The sequence below is a fragment of the Canis aureus genome, chromosome X (genome assembly GCF_053574225.1).
Source record: "Canis aureus isolate CA01 chromosome X, VMU_Caureus_v.1.0, whole genome shotgun sequence".
Lineage (NCBI taxonomy): Eukaryota > Metazoa > Chordata > Mammalia > Carnivora > Canidae > Canis > Canis aureus.
Window position 1 is genome coordinate 57998837 of NC_135649.1, and position 14611 is coordinate 58013447.

At 34.9% G+C, this 14611-nt stretch overlaps 1 protein-coding gene across 4 annotated transcripts in view; it reads left to right on the plus strand.

The window, feature by feature from the left end:
- The window catches only part of POF1B (POF1B actin binding protein), a 108300-nt gene extending 97083 nt beyond the window's left edge, over positions 1–11217 (plus strand). For 3 of the 4 annotated variants that reach the window (XM_077889714.1, XM_077889717.1, XM_077889715.1), the window contains 2 exons: positions 6453–6567; positions 9432–11217. In XM_077889714.1, coding sequence (XP_077745840.1) covers positions 6453–6567; positions 9432–9437 — 121 coding nt within the window. In that variant the 3' untranslated portion in view covers positions 9438–11217. Of the gene's footprint in view, positions 1–6452; positions 6607–9431 lie in introns of those variants that run through there. The other variant, XM_077889713.1, reaches the window with a different exon arrangement.
- The last annotated feature ends 3394 nt before the right edge of the window (positions 11218–14611 follow it).

Sequence of the window (14611 nt, forward strand, 5' to 3'; positions counted from 1 at the left end):
AGAATTTACTGATTCATCAGTTGCATATAACACTCAGGACTTATTACATCAAGTGCCCTCCTTAATGATCATCACCCAATTACCACATCCCACCACCCTCCTCTCCTTCAGCAACCCTCAGTTTGTACCCTATAGTTAAAAGTCTCTTATGTGTTCCCTCCGTCTGTTTTTTTTTCCGTCTCTGTTTTCATCTTATTTTTCCTTCCTTTCCCCTGTGTTCACCTGTTTGTGTCTTAAATTCCACAATAAGTGAAATCATGGTATTTGTCTTTTTATGCCTTTTTTAAATTTACATAATACACTATAGTTCTATCCACATGGTTGCAAATGGCAAGATTTCATTCTTTTTGATGGCTGAGTAATATTCCATTATCTATATCTATACCTATACTTATACCTATACCTGTGTATATAACATCTTTTGATCCATTCATCTGTCAATGGATGTATGGGCTCATTCCATATTTTGGCTATTGTGGATATTGCTGTTATAAATAAACATTGGGGTGCATGTGCCACTTCAAATCACTATGTTTGTATCCTTTGGGTAAATACCTAGTACTACAATTTCTGAGTCATAGGGTAGCTCTATTTTAACTTTTTGAGGAACCTCCAAACTGTTTTCCAAAGTGGCTGCACCACTTATCATTCCCACCAACAGTATGAGAGTGTTCCCTGTTCTCTACATCCTTGCCAACATCTATTGTTTCCTGATTTGTTAATTTTAGCTATTCTGACTGGTGTGATATGGTATCTCACCGTGATTTTGATTTGTGTTTCTCTGATACTGAGTGATGTTGAGCATTTTTTCATGTATTTGTTAGTCATTTGCATGTCTTCATTGGATAAATGAATGTTCATGTCTTCTGCCCATTTCTTGACTGGATTATTTCATTTTTGGGTGTTGAGTTTGAAATGTTCTCTCAGATTTTTGGGTACTAGCTCTTTATCTGATATGTTATTTGTGAATATCTTCTCCCATTCAGTAGGTTGCCTTTTAGTTTTGTTGATTGTTTTCTTTACTCTGCAAAAGATTTTTATCCTGACGAAGTCTCAATAACTCATTTTTGCTTTTCTTTTGCTTGATTCTGGAGATGTGTTTAGCAAGAAGTGGCTGTTGCTGAGGTCAAAAAGGTTGCTGCTTGTCTTCTTTTTTTTTTTAAGATTTTTTTTAATTTTATTTATTTATGATAGTCACATAGAGAGAGAGAGAGAGGCAGAGACACAGGCAGAGGGAGAAGCAGGCTCCATGCACCAGGAGCCCGACGTGGGATTCGATCCCGGGTCTCCAGGATCGCGCCCTGGGCCAAAGGCAGGCGCCAAACCGCTGCGCCACCCAGGGATCCCTGCTTGTATTCTTCTTTAGGATTTTGAAAGATTCCTGTCTCACATTTATGTCTCTCAACCATTTTGAGTTTATTTTTGTGTATAGTGTAAGAAAGTGGTTGAGTTTTATTCTTCTGCATGTGGCTATTCAATTTTCCCAACATAATTATTGAAGAGACTCTTTGTCCATTGGATATTCTTTTCTTCTTTTTCGAAGATTAGTTGACCATACAGTTAAGGGTCCATTTTTGTGATCTTTATTCTGTTCTATTGATATGTCTGTTTTTGTGCCAGTACCATACTGTTTTCATGATTACAGCTTTGTGATACAGCTTAAGGTCTGGATTGTGATGCTTCCAGCTTTGATTTTCTTTTTCTACATTTCTTAAGCTATTCGGTTTTTTCCTGGTTTCACACAATTTTAAAATTGTTTGTTACAACTCTGCAAAAAATTCTGGTGGTATTTTGATATGGATTGCTTTGAATGTTTAGATGGGTTTGAGTACCATAGACATTTTAACAATATTTGTTCTTCCAATCAATGAACATGGAATGTTTTTCCATTTCTTTGTGTCTTCTTCAATTTCTTTCATAAGTGCTCTATAGTTTTCAGAGTACAGATCTTTTACCTCTTTGGTTAGGTTATTCCTAGGTATCATTGTTTTTGGTGCAATTGTAAATGGGATCAATTCCTTGATTTCTCTTTCTTCTGCTTCATTGTTAGTATATAGAAATGCAACAGACTTCTGTGTCTTAATTTTATATCCTGTGACTTTGCTGAATTCCTGTATCAGTTCTAGCAATTTTATGGTGGAATCTTTTGGGTTTTCTACATAGAGTATCATGTCATCTGCAAAAATTGAGTTTGACTTCTTCTTTACTGGTTTGGATGGCTTTTCTTTTCTTTCTTCTTCTTTTTTTTTTGTCTGATTGCTGAGGCTAGGATTTCCAGTATTATGTTAAACAACAGTGGTGAGAGTGGACATCCCTGCCATGTTCTTGACCTTCGGGGGAAAGCTCTGTTTTTTCCTATTGAGAATGATATTCACCGTGGGTCATTTATTTATACTCTTTATGATGTTCTGGTATGTTCCCTTTATCACTACATTTGAGAAGGTTCATTATTAAGAATGGATGCAGTATTTTGTCATATACTTTTTGTACATCTATTGAAATGGTCATATGGTTCTTGCCTTTTCTTTTATTAATGTGGTTTATCACACTGATTGATTTGCAGATGTGCAATCACCCCTGCAGCCCAGGAATAAATCCTGCTTGTTCATGGTAAATAATCCTTTTAATGTACTGTTGGTACCTATTAGCTAGTATCTTGGTGAGAATTTTGCATCCATGTTCATCAGGGATATTGGTCTATAATTGTCCTTTTCAGTGGGGACTTTGGTATGGGGATGAAATTAATGCTACTCTCACAGAATGAGTTTGGAAGTTTTCCTTCCACTTTCTTTTTTGGAACAGCTTCAGAAGAATGGGTATTAATTGTTCTTTCAATGTTTGGTAGAATTCCTCTGGGAAGCCATCTGGCCCTGGACTCTTGCTTGTTGGGAGATTTCTGATTACTGCTTCAATTTCTTTGCTGGTTATGAGTCTGTTCAGGTTTTCTATTTCTTACAGTTTGGGCAGTTTATATGTTTCTAGGAATTTATCCATTTCTTCCAGACTGCCTAAATTTTTGGCATATAATTTTTCATAATATTCTCTTATAATTGAATTTCTTCTGTGTTGTTTGTGGTCTTTCCTCTTTCTTTCATGATTTTATTTATTTGGGTCTTTTCTTTTTGATAAGACTGGCTAGAGGTTTATTGACCTTGTTGATTCTTTCAAAGAATCACCTCCTAGTTTCGTTGATCTATTCTACTGGTTTTTTGATGTCTATGTCACTGATTTCTGCTCTAATCTTTATTATTTCTCTTCTCCTGCTGAATTTTCGCATTATTTGCTGTTCTTTTCCAAGCTCCTTTAAGTGAAATGTTAGGTTGTGTATTTGAGACTTTTCTGGCTTCTTGAGGCAGGCCTGTACTGCTATATACTTCTCTCTTAGAACTGCTTTTTGTTGCATCCCAAATGCTTTGAACTGTCATGTTTTCATTTTCATTTGCTTCCATATGTTTTTTTTTCAAACGTTTAAGAGGTTTTTTTAATTGTCAAAAGGCAGAGGGGAATAACATGAATGAAACCAATTCTCTTCATAATATAAATCTCCTTTAAGGCATGAGGTGAACGCTTTTAATAGTTTGCTTTTTTCATAGTTGGTTGCTTTTACAATCTAATTAAAAATTATTCTTTGTACAAATATTCTGTCTGTGATGTTTAATCTACCCATCTCTCAGAGCAAGGTACTGAGGTACAGAGTTAGTAGACAACTTACCAAAAACCTAAGAGTAGAACTATTACTAAGCCCAAGTAAAAGGAGAGTTCATTCTGTGTTTGCTACAGCAGGCTCACTACTTGATAGGACTCCAGAGCTTGCCACAGCTCTCCAAACAGTCGTTGAGTCTTGAACAAATTGCTATGAAATTGCATCTTCCCTCTAGCATCAAGGAGAAACCAGAAGAAGGGTTTAATTCTACTTTCATTTCCTGGATGTCCTATTCATTCTTTAGTAGGATGTTCTTTTGTTCTTTAATTGTCATGTATTTGTTCTTTAACCTTCATGTATTCAGTAGGATGTTCTTTAACCTTCATGGTCCTTCCAAAATTTTTCTTGTGGTTGACCTCAAGTTTCATAGCACAGCGGTCTATGCTATGATCAACAGGATGAATATTGATGCACCTTGCTTTCCAGCATTAGCTGAAAATTCTCGCCCCCTACTCTTCAGTGAGCCCTCACAGAAGAGCAATCACTCTTGTTTGTCTCCCCAGTCTCCATCAGAGCTCTGTGTTCATCCTACCTGTTACAAAACTCCAAATTTTAGGGACTACCATGGTGCAGACCAGAACTACTCTTCCCAGGGAGTGTCTGGCCATATTTCTGCCTTTTATTGGAGCTCTCCCAGGAAAGTTGTGGCACAACTATATGGTTCAAAGTTTATGGCAACACAGAGCAGAAAGCAGGCACCTAGATTTGCTGTTCTCAGCCAGGTTCCATGCTCCTTTGCCTGGCAAAAGTGCCACACTTAGGTGCCACCAATTCTTCTCGTGACCCAGATCTTCAAACCATGATGTCACATCTGGGATTCTACTCTGCTTCCCCACCATTAAGCCAGGCATGTACCCCACTGTATCAGACTTCTGAAAGTTCCAATTCTGTAGTCCATTGCTTATAATAATTTGTGGTAGCCTCCTTAATCAACCTTCCTCCCTTCTGCCTTATCCTCAGCTATATCCACATGATTCAAGTCTCTGCACCTCCTACCTTCCAAATAGTGGTTGCTTTTCTACTTATAGACTTGCAGTATTTGTTTTCTTGGGCCTCCAATTGATTTCTCCTATATTTAGAATTATTTGATACCTATCTAGTTGTATTCAAGGGATGAGGCAAACTTAGAGTCCTACTACTCCTCTGCCATTGTAACTCCTTTCCATAATTCTTTAACTGGAAGAATTCACCTTTTAATTTTTTATTTATTTTCTTTGATTTTTTTTTTTTAGAGAGGGAGACAGAGAGTTAGGGATAGAGAGAGGGAGAGTGAGGCAGGGAGTAGCAGAGGGAGAGAGAATCTTTAAGCAGGCTCCATACCCAATGTAGAACCCAATGTGGGTCTTGATCTCACAACCCTGAGATGAAATCAAAAGTCAGATGTATGTTAGTAAATTGAACACCAATAAAAAAAAAAAAAAAAAAAAAAAAAAAAGTCAGATGCTTAACTGAGCCACCAGGCACCCCCTAGACATTTTTTTGACAATTAATTCAATTTTGTTACTAGTAATCAATCTGTTCAGATTTTCTATTTCTTCTTCATTCAGTTTTGGAATATTGTATGTTTCTTGGTATTTATTTATCCTTTTCTTCCAGGTTATCCAATACTTTGGCCTAGATTTTTTACAGTATTCTATATAATGCTTTCTAATTGTGTGGTGTCAGTTGTTACTTCTTTCTTTCCTGATTTTGTTTACTTGAAGTCCAATGTAGATCTTTATAACCTCCATTGTTCTCCTCATCACATTCATGCTTTCCTCTAACTTCTTGAATATACATTAAAAATATTTTTAATAGATGCAACCATGACTACTTATTTCTTGTATCTGTCATTCCTTGTTCTGTTTCTACTAATTTTTTCTCCTCATTATTAACCATATCTTCCTGCTTCATTGCTTTTCTACCAATTTTTTTATTGAATGCCATATATTATAATTTTACAACTTGAGTTCTGAATATTTTTGCTTCACTGCAAATATTCTGTGGTTTTATTCTGAGGTGAAATTACTTGGATACAGTTTAATACTTTCAGATCTTGCACTTAAACTGTTAAAACCTGCAGTCTAGGACTAATGTCATTCCAATACTAACACAATATTCTTTTGTAGTTTCTTCCTGACGCTCCCTGCATTAGGAGATCTTTCCATTCCGGTTAGTGGAACACAACCTATTACCTTCACTATGTGAACTCCAGGGATTTCCAGGCTGCTCTTTCCAATGGTTCTTTCCCCAGCTTTAGTAGCTTTCCCACATGCCTACACTAATCAGTACTCATCTAAAGACTTATGGAGAACACTCTACAAGTCTCTTTTCTGTTATCTGTGTAGCTCTCTCCTGTCTGGTGTTCTGCCCCACACTGGCTGTTTTGGCATACCTTTACTTGAAATCCGGTCACTTCAACTTTGTGAGACTGAAGGGATTTATTTGGCTCTTTCCCTATCCTGTGACCAAAAAAATTCCTAAGTATTGAGCTAGGCACTAGTAGGGCTCATGTCATTTGGTTCTCTTCTCTAGGATCATTGTCTTATGCTCCCAGTGGTCCATAATTGCAAAAGCAGACATACTTTTTGCTCATGCTTTTGAAAATAATAGTAGTAAAGCTTCATACATTAAGAGGTATTTTCTTTTTAGAGCTAAAAGTCATTCAAAGCCAATTTAACTTAATATGGAGAATCAAACTAGGAGTCACTAAAAAGGAATGAGAATCATTTTTTTGTGCAGCTGGTAAACTAACTTTTTTTCTGTATAGGTATAGGACACAATATCCAATCCTAGGCCTCCTTTATGATGACTATGAATATATACCACCAGGTAGAGACACACAGACTATTGTGATTGAGAAAACAGAAGACAAATGGATTTGTGTAAGTTCTTTTGTGTATTTCTAGTTCTATTAAGAATAGAAATTTGCATATATTCTATATATAACAACCTTCAAAGATGTAGTAAACTATCAAAGTAAACTCAAATCTTCCAGTTCATTTTTTCTCTTAAAGATTTCCCCAGGTTTTCCTTACTGATATTAGTATGAATTAAGAAACTTTAGAATGATTCATACACAGGTAATATAATATTTTTTAAACTGATTCTACTCAATTAAAAAAACCTTCATTTTTTCTAAAGCAGGTAGAAAATATTATAGACAATTATGAAGGATAGTGTATGGAGAATAGGCATGTTTTAATAGAATTTGTCTTTCAGTCTTGAATGTGGTACTTATTACTATAGTTAGAAAATTTTCAGTATTTTGAAAGCAAGGAAGTGTGTCTTTCTCAATTGACTGTAAGATCCTCCAGCTTTAAATCCCACAGTTATAGTGAGGCTGGTGAAGAATACTTTGTCATGTACTCTAATATCTCCCTTCTATGACATCCTCCAAAATGACCAAGTGACATGGATCTTAGCATCTTTTTAAGTAGGCCAATACATTGCTAAGTGATGCTGGTTATTAAAACCCTCTTCCTAAAAAGGAATCAATGCTACTAAAACTTCTACTTATTGTCTAATTATGGTCCTGCTAACCTTTAATCATCAAATAGGATATATTCATCTTAGTGCAGTGGCTCTCTATTGGGGCAAATTTGCCCCCGAGGGGACATTTAGCAATGTTTGGAGCTATTTTTGGTTTTCACAACTGGGGAATGGGTACTATTGTTATCTGGTGGATAAAAACCAGGGATGCTGCTAAAGATCATACAACAAATAGGACAGTCTCTCACAACAAAGAATTATCTAGGCCAAAATATTAATACTGCTGAGGGTTGGGAAATCTTAACATGACAGAATCACCTTGGGGTCTTTTCTTCTTAATTGTATACTCCTACACTACTGCCAAAGGATTTTTAACAGTAAACCATTGATAATGATGGGAATATATGATATCCCTCAAGTGTAATGGACATAAAAAACTTTGAGAATCACAGGTCTAAAACAACACAGAATCTGACTTTAACATTAAAAATGACAGACTTCATTATGTTAAAAACTGCTTAAATACTAAAAGCAGGTAAAAGTAATTAATTTATGGTTATTAAAATCAAAAGGTGGTTATCTTTGAGGGCAGGTACTGATTGGAAGGAAGTGCTAGGAGGGCTACTAAGGTGCTAATGTGTTGTTACTTGATCTGGGTAATGGTTGCATATATATGTTCAGTTTGGAAAAATTCATATTGTTGTATACTTACATGTATACTTTTTCTATAGGTTTATTACGTGTGAATAAGTTTTAAAATGTCTATACTCTGAGGAGCAATAGATAAATATGCAGATGTCAATTATTCTGCAAAACCTTTTTTTAAAAAAAAAATTATTTATTCATGAGAGACACAGAGAGGAGAGAGAGAGAGAGAGAGGCAGAGATACAGGCAGAGGGAGAAGCAGGCTCCATGCAGGGGGCCTGACGTGGGACTCCATCCCGGGTCTCCAGGATCAGGCCCTGGGCTGAAGGTGGCGCTAAACCGCTGAACCACCCGGCCTGCCCTCTGCAAAAGCTTTTGAAGAAATTTTAAAATTGCAGATTTATAGTTAATAAAACACTGCAGACATTGTTAATAAATTACTGCAGATGTATAGTTAATAAAATTAAGTCTGTTAAATAACTCACTCTAAAAATGAAGTCAGTCGGAGAAGGACAAACATTATATGTTCTCATTCATTTGGGGAATATAAATAATAGTGAAAGGGAATATAAGGGAAGGGAGAAGAAATGGGTGGGAAATATCATAAAGGGAGACAGAACGTAAAGACTGCTAACTCTGGGAAACGAACTAGGGGTGGTAGAAGGGGAGGAGGGCGGGAGGTGGGAGTGAATGGGTGACGGGCACTGGGGGTTATTCTGTATGTTGGTAAATTGAACACCAATAAAAAGTAAATTAAAAAAATAAAAAAAATAAAAATTGAAAAAAATAAATAAAAATGATATTTTAGTTGAATAAGCTGAAATATTTGCATAAACAAAAAATTTAAAAAGTTTTTATCTCTGAAGACCTTCTCTAATTACAATCAAGCCATCAATCTTGATTATATGGTTACCTGTTTTCAATGAAAGCAACCAACATTTGGAAACTTCCCCCCCAAATAATTTGAGCTTTGACATATGTTGCGTTTCTTAGGACATTAACAGATAATTATGTCAATCAAATGATAAAGGGTACTTGATGGCCTAAGAGGCAGATGACAGCAAGGGAAAGTCAGCATAGGATTTAAAATTTGTCACTCAGAGATTTGATACTGAAATTTAAGACTGGGAAGCAACTACTGCTACTAACCACATGTGCATCAATGTGAGAACTTGCCAAATGAAGGGTCTACAGAATAGTAGTCATTATTTCTCTCTCTGTTAAAAATGTGCAGCAATAAACATCAAACTTGATATCTGAAGGGGACTAGATACTGAAAGGAAGTTCAAAATATATTTTAGTAAGTTCACAGATGATAAATCTATATTTGTTAACAGATATGTTTGGACATATTTAGCCTCAAAATAAGACACCAAGTAAGAGGTCTACCCAATCTTCCCTTCAGTAATTGAAACATATACTTTGACTAAAGTCAGATAAACCATTGTTTCACTGAATATACATGTAAAAGTTACCACAAAATACAGTACATTTCCTTTGGTTTTATATATATATATATTTAAATCATTTTCTATAATTGTATACATACAATAAGAATATCTTAAATGAATTATGAACCAGTTGTAAACTAACTTTCTTTTTCTTTTCTAGCCCTGAATGGACTTCCAAATCAAAGGAGCTTTTGTGTCTACATTAGTACTTTATTTTCCATTACTAAGGGCCAATCAATAATTTGAACCATGCTACTACTCAGTGAATCTAATGAAATGAATTAGTTCTGCAGATGACAGTTTCTCCAGCCACTACCAGGCGTTTCTATCACATTTTTGTATTCAATATAGCAACACATTGTTTAAACTCCAATTCCAGACACTGTAGAACATAATCCACTGTTTTTCAATAGGGTGCTTCCTAGACACTGAACTAATTTGTTGGAGTAGAGATTTTACAATTTATTCCATTAGAAGATTTTCTCTGATATTAGATGTGCAATTCAGCTACAAACATAAATACTGTTTTTTAACCCCCCAAAAAGAGGCAAGAATTATTGAGTTTTTAAAAAGTTCACTACATTGTATATATAGCATATATTTGCTTTTCTTACATTAAACTTCATGACTAAAAGAGATGCTCTATTACATGCTATTTAAACCTTTCAGAGATATAACTAAATCACAGGTGATGGTTAATTTCATTTATCGGGGAAGTAGGATAATATCTTTTAAAATAACTAAGTCCGCTAAATTACATATTATACTATTATGGTTCTAAGAACATATCAGTGGCTTGGCTTGGCAAATCTGTTCTTTTGAAGTAGATCATCTTCAAATGAGCCCACTCACTTCCTTAAAAATATGTAATACTATATTGTAGGAATGGATTGAAGGAAGGTGGACTTTTTTATAGAAGTATACAACATGTTACATTGAATTTTTGCATAAGGTTTAGAGAATAAGAACAAGAACAAATACTTGACACTTGTATCCTGTTTGGGAGAAAAAGATTTTATAGTATGCAATGCACTTAGAAGTTGGTTGATTAACTGGGTTCTAATGACTTTGCAAAGTGAACAAAACTATTTTCCAAATACATGAGTAGATAAGAATGAAATTTCTTAATTTCAAATCCTATGGTTAAAGTTAAGAATTGGTGAAAATTAAAATGTTTCCATTTGACAAAGTACAGATTAAAGCAATAAATATATTTGGTTTACATGTGATTGAGGCTTTGCATGAAATATCTCTAGATATCTATATAGTATTGTCATGCCTTACAATTATATTTTAATAATTATTCATTATACTAAGAAACTATTAAGATAGGAATGGATGAGGCATTACACTAAATCAAGCTATAAATGAGGAGATACATGCTTTTAATACTTTTATACAAATATTCAAATAGGTCTTGATATGAAGCTAAGAGCTTTATTATCTTAACATTTTGACTAAAATGTTAAGCTCCATAATTGGATTAAAACAATTCCAATTTTATCAATATTTTGTGATAGAAAATGTTAATATTCTTCCTGAGCTATATAGTCCTTACATTTTCCCCTTTGGTGTAGGAACAACATGGCAGTTTCTCTTCTGCTAACTACACATGCATGTAACTGTAACAAAATTATGCCAAATTATCTACTCATTACATATGATATAAATGGAAGTTTTTAGTAGCCTGATAGAAAACTGTTGTCATAACTGTTTGAAAATTAAAACAAGTGTGATTTTCCAAAATGTTCTTAAATAAAAATAACAATGTCTAAAATTTGGGGCAATTAAGAAATTAACAGCTCAGTGATTCACTTGATCCATGCATAATTGAATGGGTATTGTAACAAGGTGCTCATTATACTTAACAAACTTAAATGTATGTATTCCTTTTCCAATTTGTGGTTAAGCTCAATAAAAATAGCGGTGGTTTTTTCCTCTCACAAGTTTCACACAGCTTATCTTTGAAAATTGCAAAGATATTGTCAAGTGAGAAATATCTGTTTATCTAATTTCTATTCCAGTATGTTTTGCTTTAGATATCAAATGAAATGGAGACTGTGCAATTACATGCAAGGTAATTTGTTTAAGTTTCTAAATAAAATATATGAAGTATCTGTATGGTCTTTATGGAAGTCCTAGTAAGAAACATATTTTTAGCTTTGCTGTATATTTTCATCAGGAAGTTATTATCATGTTAATGTTTATGTTAGAACTAAGAAGCACCACTCCAATATTTTTTAAAAATGCCTGATGAGGACTACTAGAGCTAACACTGTATGTAACATAGATGGACATCTGGCTGATGCAGGTTTCTGCTTTATTTATTTATTTTCACAAAATTAATTAATTAATTCATTCATTCATTAATATATTTGACAGAGCAAACACAAACAGGGGGAACGGTAGGCAGGAGAGGGAGAAGCAGGCTACCTGCTATGCAGGGAGCTCGATGTGGGGCTCGATCCCAAAGCCCTGGGATCATGATCTGAGCTGAAAGCAGATGCTTAACCCACTGAGCCACCCAGGCACCCCAGGTCTGCTTTAAATGAGAATTTCTTTGCTTACAAACCTAATCTTCCAAGTTCTGTAACTCATTGTTTCAAATAGGATTCCGTAAATCATTCTTCCCATCCTTATAATGAATGATGCTTTAACTGTAATATGGTTTCTTAACACAAACAGTAAAAGGAAAAAAATAAGCATTCATCTCACAACTTAATTTAGATCACCCTAACAAAAAGCCATTTTCGCTTCTTCCATTACTGTAATCTACAGAGATGACCTGTAGACATAATTCTTTTGAAAGTAAATAAGCTGTGAAAAGACTTCTCAACAAGTTACCTCTACCCCACCACACACCATTATTAAATTTATTGAATTCCCATAGTACCTTTTGTTCAATAAAAAATATAATAAAGTATTTCATGCTCATCCTAGGATAGTAAATACTAATCTTTTTATTCTTAAATATTTTATTTATTCACGAGAGGTAGAGATATAGGCAGAGGGAGAAGCAGACTCCCTGGGGGAGCCTGATGTGGGACTCAATCCCAGGACCCTGTGATCATATGAACCAAAGGCAGGCGCTCAACCACTGAGCCACCCAGGTGCCCCAATACTATTTTTTTAAATAAAGAATGCAATAAATAATTACATGTCTTAATAAAACCTTTAACATTTAGTGGCAAAATAACACATACTTCCTTTGAGTCGACAAAGAATTGTTATATAACATAATTATGTGATAAACAGGCAGTCTTGATAATCTTCTTTAATTGGTCTCCTGTAGATGAGATTTTGTTAAGTCCAGGGTTTTTATATTTGGTTTCCCATCTTATTACATTAAAATAATTTCATTATTAAAGTTTATGTTCCATACATCCTTTATGTTAAAGATACTTTGCAATATGCTTTGATTCAGTAACTGGTATGCTAACACAATCAGTTTTAAACACTCCTACCTAGCTCACGTGTGCCGAGATATAACAAAAGAGACCAATTTCTTAAAATGGAAGAATATATAAGCTTTTGGAGATGGTTCCCTAAAGTGTTTTCGTGAGCCAGTCATGTTATGATGGGTAGATGGTACTGAGATCTAGGATGACAGGGTTTGCAGCTCAGATGGGAGGTTACTGGGACATAACATTATGAGCTAAATGGGATAGTTTCAATATTGCCAATTGGTCCAGATTTTAAAATGGAGCAGAGTTTCCTTTGGAATAGTTACTTGGACAATGCTCAAGAGAAAGGCATAGCAACTGGAGCAAGACATACGAAAACATGTTTAATTTGGGATATCTAGTACTAGAGCCTTGACCCTAGTAATTATATAATTTCTTTTGTGAGGCATCCAAGTTTGAATTAACAATACCCACTTCTTATTCTAGATCCAAGGATTTAAGAGGCCTTTCTTAAACAGTATCAAATTTACAAAGCTAATTCTTTTGGAAGGACAGGATGGAGCTGAACAAAGTTGGGAAGATTCTCTAATCCAATAATATCCTAGGGTTCTAGTTTAGTTCTGCATTTTCTCTAAGCAAAGCTGTATTAGTCCTAAGAAACTTATTGAATGTAATTCCAAGTCTAGTCAGTTTTTTCTTGATTTTCACAAGGGGAAATAGGAAGATCTGAATAAGAGGATTCTTGTGTTCCTCTACCTTCATGGAAGGTGAGTAATTTTTTCCCTGGAAGTAGGCGTATTTAAGAATTGTGCTGTATCTTCCTTAAAAACTTTTTTAAAAAGTTTCAGGGATTTACTTCAAATTAAACCACTGGGAGAAGGGGAATCTTCGGATTAATCCAATCAGAGGTAGGTGGGTGAAGGGAAGAGTGAGGAAGAATATAAATGAGTCAAAATTTGCCTTGATTATTGAAGCTGGGTGATAGCTATATAGGGCTTCACTATATTTTATTTTTGTATATGGTTGAAATTTTTCTGCAATAAAAGTTACCTATCATATCATATATATGCCATACATATCTTTAAGGGCAATTCAAGGTTCAAACTGGTAGTTGTCCTCTATGAAACATGAATTGGAGAGCCCTATCTGAGTAACAATTCCAGTACTTTCCTCTATATCATGGCATAGGCCATTTAGAAGTGACAATCAGACAAATACATCTCCACATAATGATTGTGAACTGTTTAGGAAAAATGATTTTTTAGCAATTCCCAAATTGTTTCTCCTTCTTGTGAAGGCACTTTGACCTGCTGGTAAAATCTGTATTTTTTAAGACAATCTATTGTTTGTAACATGGGCTGAATTCTTACCTGTTTTATCTTAGCTGAGGTTTTCTAGACCCAATTTATTTTTTTAAAGATTTATTTGAGAGAGAGAGAGAGAGAAAGAAATACCATGTGCATGTCCAAGTTGGGGGAGGGGCAGAGGGGAGAATCTTTAAGCAGACTCTGCACTGAGCACAGAGCCCTATGGGCAGGCTAATCTCAAAACCCATGAGATCATGACCTGAGCCAAAACCTAAGAATCAGATGCTCAGCTGACTGAGCAATCCACGTGCCCCTCTAGATCCAATATATAAATAAAAGAAAATCCATCTGTTTTTCTCCAGGTACACTCTAACTATGAATAACTGGAATAATCTCTTCACATGGCTCTCTGCTTCTCTCAGCTTCTCTACAATGCATTCCTTATGTAACCTCCAGAATGATCTTCAAAATGTAAATCGTATCATATTATTCCCTTCCTTAAACTCCTCTGATTTCCCATTTCAAATTCTCATCTCTTATCAGTCAGTCTCTTTCACCATGGTCCTGCCAAAGCTTGTTCCATCTGAGGTTATTTGTATTTGTATTTGCATGCTTTTCTGCTCTTCCAC